The 23,226-nt window shown below is 42.5% G+C and overlaps 1 protein-coding gene across 6 annotated transcripts in view; it reads left to right on the top strand.

Moving 5' to 3' along the window:
• ankhd1 (ankyrin repeat and KH domain containing 1) overlaps positions 1-23,012 on the top strand; it is a 56,853-nt gene extending 33,841 nt beyond the window's left edge. The window contains exons 3-34 of one of the 6 annotated variants that reach the window (XM_079847403.1): positions 3,835-3,991; positions 4,276-4,423; positions 5,334-5,481; positions 5,651-5,884; positions 6,635-6,729; positions 6,825-7,062; positions 7,287-7,478; positions 7,567-7,676; positions 7,794-7,881; positions 9,529-9,656; positions 9,764-9,907; positions 10,098-10,200; positions 11,042-11,914; positions 12,691-12,824; positions 12,984-13,095; positions 13,186-13,331; positions 13,436-13,578; positions 13,705-13,918; positions 15,370-15,545; positions 15,640-15,802; positions 15,939-16,034; positions 16,134-16,250; positions 16,379-16,544; positions 18,162-18,666; positions 18,959-19,114; positions 19,320-19,469; positions 19,579-21,239; positions 21,516-21,680; positions 21,795-22,049; positions 22,225-22,400; positions 22,527-22,691; positions 22,780-23,012. In XM_079847403.1, the coding sequence (XP_079703529.1) occupies positions 3,835-3,991; positions 4,276-4,423; positions 5,334-5,481; positions 5,651-5,884; positions 6,635-6,729; positions 6,825-7,062; positions 7,287-7,478; positions 7,567-7,676; positions 7,794-7,881; positions 9,529-9,656; positions 9,764-9,907; positions 10,098-10,200; positions 11,042-11,914; positions 12,691-12,824; positions 12,984-13,095; positions 13,186-13,331; positions 13,436-13,578; positions 13,705-13,918; positions 15,370-15,545; positions 15,640-15,802; positions 15,939-16,034; positions 16,134-16,250; positions 16,379-16,544; positions 18,162-18,666; positions 18,959-19,114; positions 19,320-19,469; positions 19,579-21,239; positions 21,516-21,680; positions 21,795-22,049; positions 22,225-22,400; positions 22,527-22,691; positions 22,780-22,839 (7,418 nt within the window). In that variant the 3' untranslated portion in view covers positions 22,840-23,012. Of the gene's footprint in view, positions 1-3,834; positions 3,992-4,260; positions 4,424-5,333; positions 5,482-5,650; positions 5,885-6,634; positions 6,730-6,824; positions 7,063-7,286; positions 7,479-7,566; positions 7,677-7,793; positions 7,882-9,528; positions 9,657-9,763; positions 9,908-10,097; positions 10,201-11,041; positions 11,915-12,690; positions 12,825-12,983; positions 13,096-13,185; positions 13,332-13,435; positions 13,579-13,704; positions 13,919-15,369; positions 15,546-15,639; positions 15,803-15,938; positions 16,035-16,133; positions 16,251-16,378; positions 16,545-18,161; positions 18,667-18,958; positions 19,115-19,319; positions 19,470-19,578; positions 21,240-21,515; positions 21,693-21,794; positions 22,050-22,224; positions 22,401-22,526; positions 22,692-22,779 lie in introns of all 6 variants that reach the window. The other 5 variants (XM_079847400.1, XM_079847399.1, XM_079847398.1 and 2 more) reach the window with 5 other exon arrangements.
• Positions 23,013-23,226: the final 214 nt, after the last annotated feature.

Raw genomic sequence — 23,226 nt, 5'->3', positions numbered from 1 at the left:
TTTGTTTTAAATTATATCGTATTTTTATTGTGAGTGTGAACTGCTGCACAGTCGTGTGATTTAGTCAGCTTGATTAACATTACAATGCATTCCTATTTAACACAGATGTTCTTTGCTAATTACAGAAACTATAAGCAAAATATAAGTATAAATATATATTTATAAAATAAACAAACAAAAGATTGCACTGGTGTTTGATTGAAATGTAACATCTATATGCAAAATAATCCTTAAAAGATTTCTCATTTAAGGCCATTCCTGTTTGGAATATGTGATTGTGCATTGTCAACAAGAAGCAGAAACATTCTGCATTTCCATTTTGTACTGTGGATCATTCATTTCAACATTTATTCTCATTCTCATGTTTAAGAATCTGTTATCTGCTTGACAAATAATTTATGCTACTGCCCACTGACATGCTTTTAAAGCTATTGTTATCCAATTTTTTTGGCCTTCAAACACCTTAAAGGGGCATTCCACCCATTTGAACATTGTTTTTTATTTAAAGTGGGTCATATATGTAGTCGAAATGTAAAATAAATTTTGAATTTGGTGCCTTCGTGACCGAGGAAAGACAAAAAATAACTTCAGGACGCATTTGTATGAAAGACAACAACTCCCACAATGCACCACATTGCACAGCTCCGCAAGCCACTCCCACTAATCCAGAAAGCGCATATCTGCCTATAAGATAAATCACTCTTCCGTCTACAAGGCTAGCTACCACCAGAGCTTGAAATTCATTTCACATTCACACAAAATGTCTAGTTAGTTGGCGAACTCATTAGTGCATTACTCCTTGTTTGTATTTCTTTCGAAAAGGTGAATTATTGCATGGTACCTGGATGTTCAGTCAGAACATATGCGGTGCGAAACTAGGATAGTTCTCAACACAAACGTCCGTGTTCTCGTCTGATTCAGAGATTTCGTCCAGGAGAAATTGTCATCGTTGAAATTCTTTGCCGCAGACGGACTCTATCTCTGTGTTCGTAGTTGCATCTTACAGTCTATGAGTTGCATAGTGAGATCACCGGCGCCACCAGTCCACCCTAACTCGAGCCAGTCCGGGCTCTTCGTCCGCGGCAGGCAGGTCTTCTGCCTCGGCTGCTCTTCGCTATAATGCGGCTTGTAAAGGTAGCCACAAACACCTGATTCAAGCATCAGACTTCCGAAATCCTCTTCTTCTATATCATATTGAGCACTCTCCTCCGCTATTGTCATTACTTTACATCTGTCTCCACAGCGCCTGTTAGCTTAGCTTCAAACAAGATGGAGGACATTGTCTTCAGTTTCAGAGAGTAAAGTCCCACCCACTGATCTGTAATAGGTCTGTAGCGTGAGCGGGTCCCGCCCCCTGGGAAAGATGAGGAACTAGTGCTTGTAGTCTCAACAGAAATCCCCCCCTCTTACACTTCCTCCTACAATGACGCAGAATGACGATTTTTGCGTCATTGTAGGAGGAAGTGTAAAAGGTAAATAACGGATTTCTCCCGTCTCAGGGGAAAATGAGAGTGTGTTGCACGACCATTCAGTAGTATGACTGGGTTTCTAACAATGCAAAGCTTAATGCAAATGGGTGGAGTGTCCCACACATGTAGGTCCGAGAAATCCAAATTTTCTCGGGGGAGCATGGCCCCGAACCCCCCCTACCTCACATTTGAATGCGCGTGTCTGTGGGGTAATGTGGGATGGTGTGGCTGCCCCCTGCATATAGACCTACAATATACATTATTCTCTGTATCGAATCATGTTATCTTGTAACCCACCCCCAGCCCCTGATGTTTCGTGCTCAGCCCCTGATGTTTTTAAAACCTAGAAACGCCTCTGGCGCCGCCCCTGCCCCTGCCCCTGCCCCTGCCCCTTTCCCATCTCTCACTCACTCACTCACTCACTCACTCACTCACTCACTCACTCACTCACTCACTCACTCACTCACTCACTCACTCACTCACTCACTCACTCACTCACTCACTCACTCACTCACTCACTCACTCACTCACTCACTCTCTCAAACACACACACACACATGATTTAGCTATTACATTTTTGTTGCGGTTATGAGGGGGTCCTTGGAATTTTTTCTGCCCTATGAGGGTTCCCTATCTCCAGATAGTTTGAGAACCCCTGGAATAGGGCATGTGGCTTTACATGGTTAAACGACATACAGCTATTATCACTTAGGGTGTACTCGCTTTTGTTGCCAGCTATTTTGACAATAATGGCTGTATGTTGCCAACACATTGCACATTGACCACTCTTAAAAGAATCCAAGTTTAATTTCTATAGTATTGTCCCTTGAGAAGATATACTGAAATGTGAGTGGTGTACTCACTTTTGTGAGATACTGTGTATGTATACACAAAATAAACACAATATTACTACTTACATAGTCATGAAGTTATTGTAATGAAGGCGTAACTCTATCCTTGAAGTAAAATGGTGCCAAACATAACTCCGACGTGCTCGCTTTGTTTTTCTGTGTCTACGTGTTTTGCGTTTGAGCAGCACGCATGCGCATGATCTTGCTTAATCAACGAGAAGTTTTATCGATTAAATTATCGACAAATAATCTATACTAGATTTATCGTTAGCATCCCTATTTAAACCACTCGATTTATATGGATTATTGTTACAAAGCAAGAATGTATTTGAGAATAATTTTGCAGCATGAATTTTTATTTGCTTAGACTTGGACAAAAAGTTTTAGATATTAAAAGTATCTAAATGGCAGTGTATATATATGGCAGTTTTTTGCCTTGGTATCAAAATTGGTATAGAATATTTGATATTTTTCACGTTACTGTATCAAAGTTAGAAATTCCAGTATCGTGACAACACTAGAAAGAAAAGTATTTAAATTGAAAAAAGAAATTTTTAACCATTATAAAGGTTTTTACTGCCACTTTTGATCAATGTATCCTAGGAACAATTTCTTTAAAAAATAATCTTGAAAATCTACTGATATGTGAGGTAGTTGGCATTACCAAGCCCTAGTTTATATAAGCTTGCTGTTCTCCTCCTGTTTTCTCACTACACACACACACACACACACACACACACACACACACACACACACACACACACACACACACCTATTGATACAAGGCCTTACACTTACTCAACACTACTACAAAATACTCAACTCTTTGCACTTACAGCCTGCTTAAAATTTGACTCATTTGGCCTTTTTTATTAAAAAAAATTCAAATTACATAGTCAAAATAATTTGCAGCATGCTTGATTGCCAATCAATAGGGACAGCCCTGTTTATTGATAACCATTTATCTGCTTGAGTGCCGCAGGGAGCAAAGATATTTTAGAATACAAGTCTGCTGTATTTTGGTACTTTTTAAAGTTAGTAATCACATTGAAAACAGAATCATCTTTTGGGGATTTTTATTCTCACAATACACTGCATGCATTTTGGACTGAGTCTCTGTCCCATTACTGGCATACAGGGCAATAGAAATAACATAGTAAATATGGACTTTAAATCTAGCATCCAGTAAACTGGAAATTGTTTTCTCCCCACCTTGGTTATTGGTATCAACAAAATGCATTATCGGTCAACCTCTAATAAATATCATTTATTTTACGGGAAAATCATTATAATTTGTTTGAGCATTTATAGTGTTATGCCATTCTGAAACTCTATGGGAGCTTTGAAATTTAGTTTTAGACATAAGTTTATACATGACTAAAACTGCATGGTGTGAATTTGGCTAACCGACCGTTGTATTTCCTGTGTGTGAGCGTGTTGGGCCTGTACTAACCATGGATGCGTTTGTTCTTGCTGGATGGCGTGTGGTGCTGGTGTGGGGCTGGATGCTACAGGCATTGGTAAACTCTCCACTGCCGATGGCAAAGCCTTTGCAGATCCAGAGGTGTTACGCCGCCTGACGTCGTCGGTGAGTTGCGCGCTGGATGAGGCCGCCGCCGCCCTCACCCGCATGAGGGCCGAAAACACACTCAACGCCAGCCAGGCCGACAAGTAGGCATCTTTTCTCACACATACAATTTATTTTCCTGTGCCCACACATCATGATGCAACACTCATGTTCAACCAGCAAGAATAACTACATTAAAGCTAAAAGCTGAGCAATATTAAATGTGTTTTAAGCTTTGTCTGAATGTTTAAAGTGCACTTGATATTTGAAACCTCTGTAATTAGACACAAGCAGCTGTATGAGTCTTCTTGTTCCTCCTTGAGTTAGAGTAGTTAGCTTAGCTTCGCCTGCACAGTCGCAGTAATTGTAGTAGTCTGGTTATTTTTAGCCGTAGCCTGGCTGAGGCCTGCTCGGACGGCGACGTGAATGCGGTGCGGAAGCTGCTAGACGAGGGACGCAGCGTCAACGAACACACAGAGGAGGGCGAGAGCCTGCTGTGTCTGGCCTGCTCAGCTGGATACTATGAGCTTGCACAGGTACCGTGTACAGACTCGGACACTTAGTGTTTTGTGCTACCAAACTTCCAAGCCTGAAGCTTTCCTTTTCAGTTGCTAACAGCCAAAACAACTTCTTGTCAAATGCATGAATGATTAAAAAAATTTAATAATTAAAATCAAATAAATAATTGAAATGTTAAGTTAAGATTGTGTGTGTAATTTCAGCACTTGAAGCAGTATTGAACTGAATTAAAAAAATAAATAAAAATCAAATAAATTTCAGAAACATTTCCCTTCTGCCATTTTGTCAAGACAAACAGGTAGTTGGCAAATCTCGGCAACATTATTTATTTATATCATCGCTAAATGAATATCTATATTGTCACGTCTGTCTATATCTATTTTAGCTCTATATATATAAAGTTAGATATATAGTTTGTCCAACTTTATCCACATGCAATCTGAACACTCACAGAGTTTATAGCAAATCTCAACTGCTTGTATTGTCGCAAAAGTAAACTATATTATCGCCGAGCTCTTGTCTTCTATATGCGACTGTAAGGCATGACGATATTAAGATATTATAAACATTAACGTCATGATTTTTTTTGTAAAGCTTCTTTGAAAACAGTGTGTATTGTAAGTGCTATACAAATAAACTTGTCTTGGCTAGTCCCTGTTTATTATCTCATGATTTATGAGATTCTTATATTAAGTATTATCAAGGCTACTATACTTTATTTATACCTTGATACCTCAAATAGATTTTTTTTTAAAACAAAACAAAACTTAACACCCTATTTCCAGACCAATTGTCCCATTCCTGACTGCAATTGGTTATGGTGCTGTTAGTGGTGAAGAAATTGCATGCTTTACCTTTCATTTTAATTGAAGCATGTACTGTGGTTATCTGAGAAGAATGTCTGTTGATTTGAGTTTGGGGTTGTAGGTCTTGCTGGCCATGCATGCTAACGTGGAGGACAGAGGGATCAAAGGAGACATCACGCCACTTATGGCTGCTGCAAGCGGTGGTTACGTTGACATCGTCAAACTGCTCCTAGTGCACGGAGCCGACGTTAACGCACAGTCCTCGACAGGTATGACAATATACAACCATTTTTTGTAATAAATAAAAACAACAGTGTGAAATGAAAGTGGGCTGAAATGGACCGAAAAGATTAGAGGACATTTTCACTCTTGTGCAAGCCTACAAATGCATGCTTGCAAACACACCTTGTTCATCCATTGCCTTTCCCCTTCTTGCAGGTAACACAGCCTTGACATATGCGTGTGCAGGAGGCTTTCTGGATGTAGTAAAGGTGTTGCTGAAGGAGGGTGCTAACATTGAGGATCACAATGAGAATGGTCACACTCCGTTAATGGAGGCTGCCAGTGCAGGCCACGTGGAGGTCGCTCGTGTGCTCCTGGAGTATGGCGCTGGAATCAACACACACTCCAACGAATTTAAGGAGAGCGCACTCACACTCGCCTGCTATAAAGGTGCGTCTCATTGTATCATAGACTGTTTACCTGCATAAGATAATTATCAGAAAATGGTCTTATTCTGGTTAAGGGAAGCAGATTAATGCACTAACAATCAGACTAAGAATTTAGAAATCTGAATGATGAAGTAGCCATATGCCTGTATTAATCTGAATTTTGTGTTGTAAAAAGCTTTTTCAGAAAATCCACTGTAACTGATCATTCATGTTTACCTGCACATTGAAACAAAGGTAAATCTGGGTGGTGATAATTAAATACAAGAACAATTTGCCTAATGGTATTGTAATATAGTATTTCTAATATTTAAAAAAAAACAAAAAAACCTTTCATATCTTAGTTTATTTGAAATATGCTGTGTACAGGACCGAGGTCAGTAGGTCAATTTTTTTTTTCCTTTTTAAAAAAAGAAAAGAAAGTTATTCTTTCATTTAGCAAGGATGCATTAGATTTATCAAAAGTGACGGTAAATACATAGTTACAAAATGTTTGTTTCATATAAATGCTGTTCTTTTGAACTTTCTATTCATTAAAGAACCCATAAACTCTTACCGGAATATTCCAATATCTGTGGAGCATGTTATTTCTGTCCTTTCATAATAAAGACTTAACCAGAATATAGACCTTAAATGGACAATGATGTGCATGTAAATTCTGTTCATTGAAATAGTATGCTGAACTTTATATTATGAAATCAATCAGTTTGGTACATTTTGGAGTGACATTGACCGTATCCTGCCTGTTCCTCAGGGCACTTGGACATGGTCCGGTTTCTCTTAGAAGCAGGAGCCGACCAGGAGCACAAGACAGATGAGATGCACACTGCTCTCATGGAGGCCTGCATGGTAACACCAGCTTTTATGTTCACAATCTCGTAGGTACTTCCTCTGATGTTTGTGCTTGTCTTTTGAGTTGTTATTCTTATGGTTGTCTTGTGTAGGATGGGCATGTGGAGGTGGCACGGCTGCTATTGGATAGTGGGGCACAGGTAAACATGCCTGCAGACTCATTTGAGTCGCCTCTAACGCTGGCTGCCTGCGGGGGTCACGTGGAGCTGGCAGCACTTCTGATCGAGAGGGGCGCCAACCTGGAAGAAGTGAATGATGAGGGCTACACTCCACTGATGGAGGCAGCTCGTGAGGGCCATGAAGAGATGGTAGCACTGCTCCTGGCACAAGGTACTGGGGTCATCTCAGTTTCGTAGACTTGGGTCTTAGGATTTAAGTCAATAACACAACCAGAATCCATTTAAAAAAGTAATACTATCTCAAAGGGATGAATTAGAAATACAAAGCTTGCTTTGTTAAAATTGTCTGTTTTCAAACTATCTGAATGTTAAGTTTCCTTTTCAAGTTCATTCTTGTTCACGAACTTAAAATTGGTCTTTATTGTTTGATTTTAGGTGCAAATATTAACGCTCAGACAGAGGAGACGCAGGAAACTGCATTGACTCTAGCATGTTGTGGAGGTTTCCTAGAGGTGGCTGATTTCCTCATCAAAGCTGGGGCGGACATTGAGTTGGGTTGCTCAACGCCACTCATGGAGGCTGCACAGGAGGGGCATTTGGAACTGGTCAAATACTTGTTGGCTGCAGGTAAGACTTTGCTTTAGATGTAATTCTTCAAATTTCTTTCTCCTGCATATGACGTAATGTGTTCACAGACTTTTCTCTCTCTGTTCAGGAGCTAATGTCCATGCCACAACAGCCACGGGTGACACAGCTCTGACATATGCATGTGAGAATGGACACACGGATGTGGCCGACGTGCTGCTGCAAACAGGGGCTGACCTGGTTTGTGGATATCCTGATTTACCATGATTGCATTTTTGTTTGATTTTTTTTTTTTTTTTCATTTTGAGATTTATACAATTAAAGCCTGTTTAGAGATGACTGGTCTCTGTTTCTCAGGAACATGAATCAGAAGGGGGCAGGACTCCACTGATGAAAGCAGCCAGAGCAGGACACCTGTGCACTGTGCAGTTTCTCATCAGCAAAGGCAAGTTGTGACGTCCCAAACTAGGGCTGCAACAAACAATCAATGAGATTGACAATATATGTTGATGATGAAAATAATGAATTTCATCACCAATTAATTGGCTCTTTGCAATCAGCATAGTGAACATTCATCAGGGACACCAGTTTGCTGTAGAAAAATACTTGCATGGGGTCACTTCATATGTTAAATGTTTAAGGTCATGAGCTTTGGGCCTGTTTATACCTGGTCACTTCATGTGTTTTTACTTATCGAATATCTCTGATTTGTTAAAACGGTTCCATTTACACGGCCACATAAATGTGTCTCCACAAAACGAATATAAATCCAATCTTCAATTCCGCCGCTATATGCAAATTTAACGGAGTTCACATCAACGAAAGCAACAGATATGAGCTGCATTTTATTTATCATCAGCTAATTTCAAGATCAAAGACCGCAATAGGAGAGAGCGTGGCATCAGCACTGGTAAGATCATTTAGTCTAACTACTTTTAATGAAGGTGATTGTGTTTTGAGCGTCTGCGACTTTTTTTTATTTGTGGCAGTTTGCGCATCTGCTTGCTGAAGAGATACTCAGCTACTCATTCGGGACGATGCGTGTTGCATTAGCACGGTCATATCTGACTATAACATGTCATATAGCCTATAACGGGCTCTCACACGTTTATTTTTTTACTTTTCCGGAGAAGTAAGATTTACATATGTGGTTTCAACAACCAGATGCCAGTTTCATCGGATTTAACTGTCTCAAAAGTTTTTCGGAGGGCATTTACACCTGGTCTTTTCACAACCGGATAGCCATCCGATCTGTGAAAACGCATGAAGTGACCAGGTGTAAACAGGCCAACTGCAAATAAACAATTGAGTATTGCTGTTTTTGTCACATTAAAACACAGCTGAAAAGTTGTTGTTTATGTTCAAAGCAGTCTCTAGTGCTCAACAGGACTCGATTTACTTGATCAAAATAAAGTAAAAACAATGAAATTTTGTGAAATATTAACATAATTTAAACTAGCTGTTTTCTTTTTTAATATATTTCAGTGCTCAACACTAAGGGGTTTTTCTTCTGGCCCAGTTTGGCCACTGGTTAAAATTTTTTACTTGCCCTGTCAAACTTTTCACTGGCCTTACCACAAAAAAGTTGATAGGTGCGTCCCAAATCGTGTACATTTTGTAGTATAAATAGTGTGAGTAGTGCATTGACACTGAAAATTCTAAAAAGAAAAATGCACTTTAAGTACCCGGATGATGGACTTATTTAACTGGAAAAACGAAGTGTGAAACGTTGGACACTTCATGCACTTAACTGTCGCAGCTTTAATTACGTAGGTGAGGGGCTATCAGACTGTTAAAAGACAAAATAAACGTAAACATAGTTCATACACTACATGGTTGAGTACATAGTGGATAAGTGTATCGTGCGTCATTTGGTACACAGCTATTGTTTTTGTTGTTTATGGCCCATATGACCATGCATTATAATAAATAAGGTTATGACATTTTAGATACCAACGATTTTAATTTTTTTTATATATATAACCATCAAATGATGAACCACTATAAATTACATTTTTATGTTGGCTTCTGCCCCCTGTGTTTCTTATTTTACATTGTATTTTAAAATTCAACCACACACTTTTGTCTGCAGGTGCTAATGTTAATAGAGCCACAGCCAACAATGATCACACAGTGGTTTCTCTGGCTTGTGCGGGGGGCCATCTGGCTGTTGTGGAGCTGCTGTTGGCCCATGGTGCTGACCCCACCCACAGACTGAAGGTGAGGGTTCCAGAGAATGAACCTGCCCAGATGCTAACGGATGATATGTGGTCACACAAACTTTGGTCAGTCCCCTGTGTTAATCAGAGTTTCTCTTCTCCTCACAGGATGGCTCTACAATGCTGATTGAAGCTGCTAAAGGTGGTCACACTAATGTGGTGTCCTACCTGCTAGACTACCCAAACAACATCCTGTCAGTCCCTGCCCCAGACATGTCCCAACTCACACCGCCCTCTCATGACACTTCTCAGGTGAGCAGAAACATGCTTTACACTATCCAACAGTCTAAGTATTACTACAAATTACCCTTTTTAATTTACCTAATGCTTTGAGAGATTAAAATACCAATTTATGGAGTGCCAAGTGTATGCAACACGAATGTATATTATATAATAGTTTAAAGTTTTCTTTAATAGATTGTCAATTTTGTTTCACGTGCAGGCCCCTCGAGTCCCATTCCAAGCCCTGGCTATGGTGGTGCCCCCCCAGGAGCCAGACAGAGTGCCCTCCACCATCCCCACGCCCCCACCCGTTACAAGCAAAGGTTAGTTTGACTAGAATTTCTGGTAATGTTATTCTAATCAACTGGATGTTTTGCTCAAGATGACATACCACTTATCAAAGTGGCTATAGTCTTATTGTTGTATATTTTAGCACATCATTGCCATAGAAACCAATGAAAGAAAGAAAACTAAAGAGTGCTACATAACACACAAATCGGATCTGAACATGTGCAATACACAAGGACAGTCACTTATTTATCAGATTCCAGTCGGATACACAAATATTTGTATTTGGACTGACAGTGTGAACGTAGCCTTTATGAACTGTTATTGTATCAATTCTCTGCCATTTCACAAATGAAGAATCCACTTTGTTTTCTGTCCTCATATCACAATTGAATAATGCTTGGCCATGTTAAAAGGCAGCTTACACAATGCACTCTAGATGCATTGTGACAGGATCACCGTAAGCATTTGAAGATGGTTTTAGATTTTGAATATTTGATGTAGTTGTAAATGCAAGTGCATTTTCGCCATTCCATATTCAGATAGGCAAGTAATATGCACGCTTATTTACGCTGCACATTATTACATGACGCTACAGCGTTTATGTTGCTGTTTCTTCTGCTCTCAACAAAAGACAACAGACACACTGCTCTTATGCTTTAGATGTATTGGAATGAAAGTCTTACTGCAGTCCAGATAAAAAACTGAAGCTATTAATTTTTTGTTAATCTGTTGTGTAAAGGGGGCCCATGAGTATCGAAATGCATTCAGTTGAGTAGAATAACTAGACTGTGTTGATGTCTAGTTGCACTGTATGCATGATGTCTGGTTAATATCAGCTTTTTGGTTTGAGCATTAGTTTGGTTTTTCTCTTAGGTGCGTCCAAACAAAGGCTGGGCTCCCTTCAGAGCAACTCTGTGGCTTCGGGTGGCTTAGACGCTGACCTGCTGCCGCCCTTTCACTCGTACCAGCCTCTGGAGTGCATCGTAGAGGAGACGGAGGGCAAGCTGAACGAGCTGGGCCAGCGCATCAGTGCCATCGAGAAGGCCCAGCTGCAGTCACTCGAGCTCATCCAGGGTGAGCCGCTCACCAAAGACAAGATTGAGGAGCTAAAGAAGAGTCGCGAGGAGCAGGTGCAGAAAAAGAAGAAGATCTTGAAGGAGCTGCAGAAGGTGGAGCGGCAGTTGCAGCTGAAGACGCAGCAGCAGTTCACCAAAGAATATATGGAGACCAAGGGGCTCAAGGAGGAGCTGGGCCAGGCGGCAGGGGTGGAGATGCCCGGCACCCCCCTGCCCCTGCAGGCCACACAGCTGGGCTCTGACAACGAAAGTGAGGTTAATTGCAGAGAGGAGGACCACAGGCCCACCCCTACCAATGATGAGGATGAGGAGGACGAAGATGAGGACGAGTATGAAGATGACGTTGACTGTGCCAAGCTGCCACAGGTGGATACCATTCTGTACAGAAAGGCAACGCAGCCGCCGCCACCTCCGCCACCTCAGAACCAGGCCCTCCAGAGTCCCCCTCTGCTGACCAGCTTCGTTCCCATCCAGCCTCTGGCCTTGCAGCAGTCCACAGACTTCAGTAACGCAGAGTACCCGGGAAGCAGCAGCCCAGACCTGCAGAGGGTGCTGCTAGGTCAGCAGCTGACAGGGTTGGGGCCGGGGCTTCTTACACAGGCACCCGATGGACTCATGGTCGCCACACCCGCACAAACGCTCACAGATACGCTTGATGACATCATGGCGGGTAAGCTCACTGCAACAAGGGCTGCTTTTGCGTCCCTTCAGGATGACAACCAGTGATAAGAAATTAAATGCCGAAATTCCTATTGGCTACTAATCAGTCTTTTGGCATTTGTCCCACTATGATTATACTAACATTTATGCATGATTGACAATATTTATGCTAGTCTACTCCCAAAAGTTCTCTCCTGGGAAATCAGACCAAAAATAGTGATGACCACAAATGGTTGTATATGAATTTATGGCCAATCAAAAGCTTTCGAGAATGCGAATATCCCTGCCCTAATATAAGCTGCTACTGACTAGAAATAGCTTATCATGATTAATAACTTTCATGCAAACTAAAATGTTTGGGAGTATAAAAAAGGGGATGAGGGAATGTCCTTCCCCAACTTCCTTTTTTCCCCCTCATTTTTATATGCTTTTTATTTTTATTTGCAATTGTAGTGATTTTAGTACAAGGGATAAATTATTGCAGGAGACACTGTTGTTTAATGTGTCTGAATCAAGTGTTGCTATGGTTAACTAAACTATTAAAAATTGTTTTGGTAAGTGAAGCTGGAATAAAATCTAAAAATTAGACGAAAAACCTCAAATTAAAAAGGTTAAATGAAAATTTGAAATTTCCTTGGCTAACTGAAATAAGTTTGTTGAAGTACTAAAATTACTAAAAATAAAGCTAAAGAGAAATATTAAAAAACAAAACCTAATACAAATGATTACTAAAGATCACTAAACAAAATGAAAAATAAAAATTAAAGCAAATTTTTGTCTTTGCAGCTGTGAACAGCAGAGTGCCTGTGGTAAACACTACAACTTCGCCCTCCCCTCAGCCCTCCGTACAGACGCCCATCAACACAGTCTCCCCACCCTCCATGCTCCCTCTGTATCCCTCAGTGGACATTGACGCACATGTAAGACCATCTTCTCCACATTTAACATCAACACAACAATCATATAACAGAAATGACTGCTGTGGAGCATTTGTAGACATGATATAAAACTATGCATCAAATTGTCCATATTTGTCTTTAAGTGACATATTGAAGCATCTTCATCTTTTTCCCCCTCAGACTGAGAGCAATCATGACACGGCACTGACCCTGGCCTGTGCAGGTGGCCATGAAGAACTTGTCTCAGTGCTCATTGCACGTGGGGCCAACATCGAGCACCGGGACAAGAAGGGTAAAAGGCTCCTTAATTTGTTGTGTGAAGTCTTATCTGTATGATACGTTTACAGAGATGTTGAGTGTTGCTCTTCATGTCTGCCGACAGGGTTCACTCCCCTAATTCTAGCGGCTACTGCGGGCCATGTGGGTGTGGTGGAGATCCTGCTGGACAAGGGAGGGGACATTGAAGCTCAGTCTGAGAGGACCAAAGACACCCCTCTGTCCCTCGCCTGCTCAGGTGGCAGACAAGAGGTACCCTAAGAGTTTTAGCTCCACCTCTTCACCAGATAAGCTTTTAAACCCTCAAAAATGCCCCAAAGACTTGGAAGTTTGTTCATTTATCTTCATCTTTGCAGGTGGTGGAACTGCTGTTGCTTCGCGGGGCTAATAAGGAGCACCGTAACGTTTCAGACTACACACCGCTAAGCTTGGCGGCCTCAGGGGGCTATGTCAACATCATCAAGATCCTTCTGAATGCTGGTGCTGAGATCAACTCTAGGTCAGAACATCTGCTGCTATTGGTTTAATCAGGTGTCTTAAGACTTGTATTAGGAAGCATTAAGACACTGTATAAACTATTTTTTTTTTCTCTCTCGTTTGATCTCTTCTCTCGTTTCTCTTTCAGGACTGGCAGTAAGCTGGGCATTTCTCCGCTCATGTTGGCGGCCATGAACGGCCATGTGCCTGCAGTGAAGCTGCTGTTGGACATGGGGTCTGATATCAATGCACAGATTGAGACCAATCGTAACACAGCACTGACCTTGGCTTGCTTCCAAGGCAGAGCAGAGGTTGTCAGCCTGCTTCTGGACCGGAAGGCCAACGTGGAACACCGTGCCAAGGTCCGTAATCACTTTAGCACATTGTTACTTGGGCAGTGAGGTCCTTGAGTAGGGCTGCACAATATTGAAGAAAACGGCAAAATATTGAAGAAAACGGCATAATACAATAATAACAATAATGCTTCAAGTGCGTGAAATCATTTTAAATCCTATTTAAATATATTTAAAAACTATGGAAGCTTGTTTCCGCCACAGAATAAAAAATCTCACAATTCTTTTCCTCACAATTGTGAGTTTACATCGCTGAATGTGATTCTTGTGTGTAAAAAGTAACTGTACACACAAGAGATGGAAAGATGCAGATAACTATACATTATTTAATGTTATTTCTATTCGTTATGATATTGATATATGGATTGTTGTTGTCAAGTAAGCTTTATAATGCTTTCCCCGTTGCGAGCACGTGCGCTCCCCTAAACTGTCCGGGTGCTGCACTGCTCTCGCAGTTGACTACTGCGCATTTTTTCCCGAAAATATCACGTTATTAACAACCCTTTAAAAAAACGTAATTCCTTTGTGGATCCTCCTGATCTGCTCGTTTGTCTTTTACCAGTGTCTCAGTCTCACTCACGCTGCATGTGAGTTAACCACACCCACTTATTTACATGCCACGGTATACACAGAAAATAAATCTGTTACGGTCGACATTTTTATAAAGGTGGCTTTCTGCTGCTTGCAAATGGATTCTTTTGAGGAGACAACAGATTCGTTTTGGTACCCCAAATACGCTCCCGGGTCCACATGACAGCTTTCACATTACCATGCCCCGTTTCGAACTAAGCTGCCAGTATGACAGCACCCTCAGACTAGTTTGCCTTGAGTGCGCCACAATGGCTTGTTGATTCTCGCATACGTCATTGTAGTCCACAAAACCATGCACACCAACCTTAAATAAAAGCTGCATACCCAGTCAATTCTCTATCTGCGTCAACCTAAAACCTTTCGTAACTTTTTGAAGTATTAAAAAAAAACATTCATCACAAGCCATTGTGATATGGCAGTGGTTCCCAATCCTGGTCCTAAAGTACTCCCCAAAACTTGATTAATTGAATAGATTGTGTTTGATTTGGGGGACATCTAAAATGTGGATTCCAGGACCAGGATTGGTAACACTGCAATATGCATATCGAGATTTGTACATTTGTGATATTTCAATATATACATCAAGCAGCCCAATCATATGTATGAGAATAGATTTACTATTGTTTTGTGAACTTAAAATAGTCTGGCTTTGAAGTCCATACGGGGAAAAAAAAGCCTAAATTGTACTCAGTTGATACAAAAAAAACCACAAAAAACTTAAGTGGTAAAATCTGCAGTTTTGAAAGAACTCTTTAAGAGATGTCTAAAAGATGCAAGTTGAAAACTTGTCAAGTGTTGATTTATTGCAGAATGTTTGTTCATTACCTTAATATTCAATTTAATGGTAAGAGGGCCTTTCCTTCCTCTAGACTGGCCTCACCCCTCTCATGGAGGCTGCGTCTGGCGGATATGCTGAAGTGGGCCGTGTGTTGTTGGATAAAGGGGCTGATGTCAATGCCCCTCCAGTTCCCTCCTCTCGTGATACCGCCCTCACCATTGCTGCAGACAAGGGCCACTACAAGTTTTGTGAGCTTCTCATCAGCAGGTATGTTTTTAAAACTCTGGTAGTGTTCAGTACCAGTCAGTCCTCTCTTCAGATTGTAGTGTCTCATGCTGCTCTTTCTGCTCTGTTAATGTAGAGGGGCTCACATTGACGTGCGAAATAAGAAGGGGAACACCCCTTTGTGGCTGGCTGCTAACGGTGGCCACTTTGATGTGGTGCAGCTGTTGGTGCAGGCTGGAGCCGATGTGGATGCAGCAGACAACCGCAAGATAACCCCCCTCATGGCAGCGTTCCGCAAGGTGAGCGGTGTGCCAATGCTGTTCATAGGATTGATGGATATCTCTGCTTATGACTGAATGTCACTGATGCTGTGCTGCTCTTTTGTTGAAAAATAATGATAAACTGCCATAAAACACTGTAATATGTCATTTTTAGGGCCATGTAAAAGTGGTCCAGTACCTGGTGAAGGAAGTAAACCAGTTCCCATCTGACATTGAGTGCATGAGATACATTGCAACTATTGCAGATAAGGTATAAAAGACCCAAACACAAAGACTGCCTTGGAATATACCCTTAGGGGACTGTTTGCATGATTTGAGGAAGCTATTAATTGATGTGTCCACTCTGCAGGAACTGCTGAAGAAATGTCATCAGTGCATGGAAACCATTGTCAAAGCCAAAGATCAGCAGGCAGCCGAGGCGAACAAGAACGCCAGCATTCTCCTTAAGGAGCTTGATCTGGAGAAGGTTTGTATCTTCAGATAACCAGTTAGACCAACTATTGAGCAAACTAATTGGTTTTTATATTAGTCACAACATTCTGCGGCATGGTGCATCACGGTGAACTTTGTTCTTCTCAAATTATTTCTTAACAGTCTCGTGAAGAAAGCAAAAAGCAGGCTCTGGCAGCAAAGCGAGAGAAGAGAAAGGAGAAACGCAAGAAAAAGAAGGAAGAGCAGAAGAGGAAGCTGGAGGAAGAGGAGGCAAAGGTGAAAGAAGTGTTCTGTGAGATGGAGGATCAGAAGGAGGACTCTGCAGAAGGTGAGGAACAACTTGTTGGTTTATGTCCAGATATCATAGAAATCTTCAGCTTTATTGTTGTTTTTTTAATGAAAGAAATTACCACATTTTTAGTGATACACTGAAAAAAGATTTTTGGAGTGCCAAAATCAGCGATGCTTAGTTGCCGCTTTATCGATGCCGCGTTTTGACTCGTCTATTTTGTGCACATGTGGATAAGCTAAAAAACATGCCATCTGTGTGAATGCTATGGCTAGATTGAAATAATAGATTTCTCAATTTCAGTCTATCTTCATTTTGATTAAACAAAATCATTTCTTAAATCCCAAGATCAATCTTTTAGTCTATGCTATTTTTGTTATGCGTGAACAAAACTTCACTAAACATTATTTGTAGTGCATCTCTCATCCAATAAATGTAATAAGCTTTGTTACTTTTCATTTGAAAGTCTCTCCTTTCCAATTTTATCACAAATTGTTTATCGCACAATTTATTTATTTTTTGCCGCTCTTTAATATGCTGTGACAGATTGTTGTAGCTGACTCAGTTCATGTGACCACAACACCAAATCGAAGTAGAAACATAATTATATAATTTAAAAGTTGATATTTAAAACTGCTTAATGTGCATTGCGATTGCATAAAACCATAAAATGTTACCGCTGACAGCCATGTAAGCAGTGTACAGATGAGAGTTTTGCGCCATGTTCTGCTTTGTAACTTCTTGAAACATTAATAAACCATGGTAAATCACATCTTTATTTAGAGCTGGTTGTCTCGATTCAAATGAGCCCACAATATAAAATGATGCGTAGATCTTGAGAAAATCCTTACGGACTGACATGACATGCTGCTTGGCTAAAGTTATAGGACTTCCAGGATCTGATTGCATTGCGATCATGACGCAATGTTTTCTAACGTCATTTGAAAGTTCAACCAATGATCTGAATGTTGAGTATGGTGGGTAGGGACAATGTGTCGAGACCAATCGGACACTGTTTTACAGCTTGAGCACGCTTGGGTTGGATTAATCACTCAGATTGACAGGTCTTGATTTATCGTGCGCCATAGAATAGTAGTGCACAGGTGAAACAGCCCTGGAAGATCATCACTCATCAACCAGGATCTTATTACTTTTTACTTATTATGTGTAATTCTAAATAATTGTATGCTTTATGGCATTTACACATGTAAGTTCTTATTTTCTCAGCAGAGTAGTAACACAAGAACCTCTAAACATGATTAAATTTATTTTCTTAAAAATGTTAAAGCTTTTCTATTAAATGAGACCATGTACTTAATGATGTCTTGTTTTTTTTGTAGAGTTATAAGCCATTACTTTTAAGTATGCCACTTGAAATCATTAAAAATTCCTTCAGGGAATGTATATCTTTCACCATCAACAGAGAGCTTATGACACTTATATAAAGCTTGAACGGTCGGTATTGGGCATTCATGATGACAAAAATCGTTAGCCGGTGTCAACTGCAAAAATCTTGATCGTAGCATTTCATCGTAGCATTTCTAGCATTTTGATGTATTAAATACATTTTAATAACCATTAAATGCTTTTCAGCTAAATTTCCTTTTCGAAAAAACTTTTACATGAATAACCTTTCGTCATAATTTTATCCCGCAGAGGTGGAGGTTCCCATCGAGCCCCCAAGTGCTACCACCACCACAACCATCGGTATCTCCGCCACCTCCGCAACCTTCTCCAACACTTTCGGCAAAAAGCGAGCCAATGTGGCCACCACTCCGAGCACCAATCGCAAAAACAAAAAGAACAAGACCAAGGATTCACCTAGTGAACCCATTATTCTTCAGGACCCGCAGGTGGCACTGGCACAGCAGAAAGCAGACAAAAATAAGATCCACGGAGAACCTCGAGGGGGTGGGGCACCGGGAGGAACCAGCGACTCTGATAATCTAGATAGCACCGACTGCAACAGTGAGAGCAGCAATGGCAGTAAGAGTCAGGAGCTCGCTGACCTCCCTTCATCATCGTCCTCTTCCTTCTCTGCCCCTTCAGTACTTGCAAGTTCTAACCAATTCCACATCGCAAGTGAGAAGAGACAGGGGCCATCGCTGCCGGGCTCTCGTGAGGAGAAGGTCACGGTGTCCATCTCCAAACCACAGCAGAGGTAAGAGTTAATATACTTCTGCTTGCCATTACCACTTACCTACACTTATCATTGTGCAGTTCAAGACAAAGTTCCTTAATGCAAATTTTCATCATTACCTCAGCAAACTTACAGAGAGCAGGCTTTTGACAGATCTCACAAAGTTGTTTATTTTCTTGAGCTTTGGTAGTAAGAGTTTGTTTTAGTCCGACAAATGATTTGACAAGTTATTGCATTTCCATTTTGCAGATTTTTGCAAAAAATATTTGTGGGGAGATGATTAAACTTCTTGTTCTATTCCCTTTTTTAACAGATCTCATGACCTCAACAGTGACCTGACCCCCAGTTCCCTGCCTTGCTCGTTCAAGACCATTTCACTGCCAGTCACCTCGCCCAACATTAAGATGAATCTCACTAGCCCAAAGAGAGGCCAGAAGAGAGAAGAGGGATGGAAAGAGGTGGTTCGAAGGTGAGGTGCATTTTTAGGCCATAAAACAGGATGAAAAAAATCTAAATGATTTACTTTGAAGCAAGGATATAAGCCATATCTAAGGATCAAAATATCTCAGAAATATAGGGATACGATCCTTAGATTTAGCAATGTGCTAAAAACATTTCTCAAATTGAAATGTCCTGGCAAACACCTAGCACTGATTTATTGAATTCTCTCTTAGATCCAAGAAGCTCTCTGTACCTGCCTCGGTTGTGTCTCGGATTATGGGTAGAGGTGGCTGCAACATTACGGCCATCCAAGACGTTACAGGTGCACACATTGACGTGGACAAACAGAAGGACAAGAATGGAGAAAGAATGATCACAATCAGGTAAAAATGATGCTGAAAGTTTTTAAGACACTAGTAATTATTGTAAATATAATAATTATTGTTTACCCTGCTTGGATTTCTTACATATGCTCACTCTCTTGGTTTGCAGAGGTGGCACAGAGTCCACACGGCATGCGGTGCAGCTGATCAATGCGCTGATCCAGGACCCAGCCAAAGAGCTAGAGGACCTGATCCCTCGTAACCACATCCGGCCGCCTGGCGCCAACACCAAAATCAGCTCCACCTACACAACCTCCACTGGGGCCACAAGCACTACTGCAGCCAGTTCAAAAGGCCTGCCATCTGTAGTGCCCTCCCCCAACATGTCGTTCCAGTCCTCCACCAACTTTACGGCTCAGCAGGCTGGCAAGTTAGGCAAAAGTATGGCACCAGGTGTCAGGCCCCCCTTCGTTTCTTTGCCACCACTTGCTTATGCTCATCCTCAGCTGGCCCTTCTTGCAGCACAGACTATGAACCAGATCCGCCACCCTCGATTGCCCATGGCGCAGTTTGGTGGCACTTTCTCATCCTCTCCCAACACTTGGGGTCCTTTCCCTGTGCGTCCAGTGAGCCCTGGTAGTGCTAACAGCTCACCCAAACACAGCGGTAATTCTGCACTGCGTCTCGGCAGCTCTACTTCGGCCCACACTGAGCATCCTGTTGCTTCTGTGTCCAGCACCTCGACTCCCACTGTTTCCACCACTTCTCCCACCTGTACCGCACCTGTTAACACCCCCACGCCTTCTTCTGTCAGGAAGCAGCTTTTCTCAACAGAGCCCAGGTCTGGGGGTGGAGTTGTTGTGGCCACTAGTGGCAGCAGCGCTCCCTCTGCGCAAGTGGCTCCCTCTCCCATCAGCTGTGCTCCCACAACCCCTACGACCCCTCCATCTCCATCTGCGCCCATTGCTCCACCTCCACAGCATCCTCCTCCCCCCAAGCCAGAGCCAGCCAGCCTTAGTACCCCTGCTAAAGAGAAGCCTGTCACAGAGCTCGCCGCACCTGCCACAGGAGCTCCATCTGATGGGCCCAGCCCCTCCGCTCCCCTGCACTTCACTTCGTCTCCCTCAGGCCCATCGATGCTAACCGCACAGCCTGACAGCCGGCAGCCGATTGCATCACACTTCACCTCCAGCTCAGAATCCAGTTCCTCTTCCTCAACTCAGCCAGGATCATCTCACCCTGTCACACGCCTGCCACCTCCAACCTGCAGCAGCACAGTCACTAATACCAGCAGCACCTTACCTCATTACGCCACCCCCACTGCACCTGGCGTGACTCCCCGCATGCAGCCACCCACACCCTACTACCCCATGGCTTCAGGGGCCCTGCAAGAGCAGCAGTCTGTGTTTGTGCCTCAGGGAGCCTCACAGGAGCCCCTCAAACAGCAGCAGCAACAACAGCCTCCACCTCAGCCAAACCTGGCTCCGACAGGCATGCCACCTCCCTCACTTCCAATGTCCTCCACCATGGGCATGATAAACGGCTCTCAAATGCACCTCCACAGTGGAAAAGCGCAACTGCCCCCCAATTTTGGCCCTGCGGCTCTCTTCAATCACTTCAGCAGCATCTTCGACAACAACCAGGTGGGCAACAACCAGGTTTGGGGTGCCTGCCATCTACCTACACGTACTCCGTCGGAGCAGCCCTACAGTGCCCCACCTAATGCCTATATAGGGGGAATGGGGCAGATGGAAAATGTCATGCCTCCTGATGGCTCAAAAGCTCCAGGGTATCGCTGCACCTCACAGCGGATGGTTTCCAGTCCCATTGGTGAGTGCAACCTTTAAATCAAGGGTGTCCAATCGTGTTCCTGGAGGGCCACCTTCCTTCGGAGTTTCGCTTCAACATAACCACCTGGAAGTTTCTAGTATTCCTGAAGACCTTAACTAGCTGGTTCGGGTATGTTTAATTAGGGTTGGAGCTAAACTCCATTGGAAGGTGGCCCTCAAAGAGCAAGATTGGACACCACTATTGCTGATGACCTTGCATCTGTTATGAGATTGGGGTCAAATCCTCTTGAGTAATGCTATTCACTATGTTCCACAGGAATACACCCCATGGACAACTCCATGTCCTCATCCACTGCGCTCACCAGCTTTACCACAAGCATATCTGCCAGCCCTGTGTTCCTGCCGGGTTCTGTTCCTGTGGGCACACCCTCTTTCAGCCGTCAGCACTTCTCTCCCCATCCCTGGAGTGCCTCCACATCTTGTATGTCAAGAGGTTATTTTAACGCAAATGCACCAAACACAGCATCACTTTTTGTAAGACCTATAGTGCTCAAGTGTTCATTCTGAAAGTCCCTTCATTTCTCGTTGATTTTAGGTGAGTCTCCAGTGCCCTCCGTGTCTTCCGGGGCATCCTCACCTCTTTGCACATCTACGGTGACTCCTGCTCTTATCCAGGCAAAAGCAAGTAGCTCCAACCAGCAGGACCGCAAAGTGCCCCCTCCCATTGGAACCGAGCGCCTGGCCCGTATCCGGCAAACTGGCTCTGTCAACCACACCATGCTGCCCACCAGCTACACCCCACCAGTTGGACAGGGTGGCATCTGGTCTTTTGGAGTGGGCAGTGCCTCCGGTGAGTCTATGACTGAAATGTAATAGGCATTCACGAATTGTTCTACATGTTACTAAATGGAACATATTTGCATATTCAGTGACAATTGTTTTCGCTTGTTTAACTAATTGCACTAAATGTGGAGAGTTGGTATTGGATCTAAAGAACTTAATAAATATGTCTCTGTTCTTCACAGAGACAATGTCAGGCTGGTCTCAGCCCCTAATGGGAGGGCCAGTGATGCACCAGCAGATGCAGGAGCCATCAGCTTTCTCTCAGCACCAGGCTATGGAGCGAGATGATACTGGGATTGTGGCTCCATCTAATACTTTCCACCAACCTATGCCCACCAACTTCATGGATTTTCAAAAGGTACACTGTACAGAGACTCTCTTTAAGAATTTAATTTTGGTTTGTTTTATTAGTTCCATTCTATAAGGAGAATTTTAATTTGTAGCTCCACTGACAAATCTTTTTTTTTTTTTATGGACTGTATAGGGTCTGCCAATGTCAATGTACGGTGGCACAATGATCCCTCCTCATCCTCAGATGGCGGAGGGTCCTGGAGGCCCTGTATACAATGGTCTTCACACTTCTGACCCTGCCTGGAATCCCATCCTAAAGGTTGTTCCCAACTCTGCTGAGAACTCAGACCCACAGCAGGTAATTGCTCTTAGCTGGCCCCAACTGAATGCGTTTGCAAATTAGAGCCCCATTTGTTGTCTAACTCTTGAAATCCTTGCTGTTGCAGGTATGGCCAGGCACTTGGGCCCCACATGTGGGAAATGTGCATTTGAATCATGTCAACTAAACAGTGATCGAGAGGCCTAGGAGCAGTAACAAGAAACACGTTAAAAAGAACAAGATAATTACCTAATTACTGAGACGTGGTATTAACCTAGATGTGTCCCCCCAAAAATGTTAAACAAGTTAAGAAATTTGAGAGATGGACACCCCTCGATGTGCCTAACTAAAAAGAAAGAATCCAGTGTGGGATTTAACGTGTTTACCACTGTCTATGAACAAATCGATTGCCTGTTCAACAGGATACATTCTGAGTAGTATAGCCATTTTGACATTTAAGCCCCACGTAAAAGTGTTCTTGGTCGGCAGGGCTCAATAGGACAGTGCGCTATTTATACTTGGCCAAGACCTAGATGATTGCGTAAAGAATGAAATCAGACCTTTTAGAGTGGTA

The sequence above is a fragment of the Squalius cephalus genome (genome assembly GCF_949319135.1).
Source record: "Squalius cephalus genome assembly, chromosome: 17".
NCBI lineage: Eukaryota > Metazoa > Chordata > Actinopteri > Cypriniformes > Leuciscidae > Squalius > Squalius cephalus.
The sequence above is the reverse complement of the archived record's forward strand: the minus strand, read 5'-3'. Positions and strand labels throughout refer to the sequence as shown.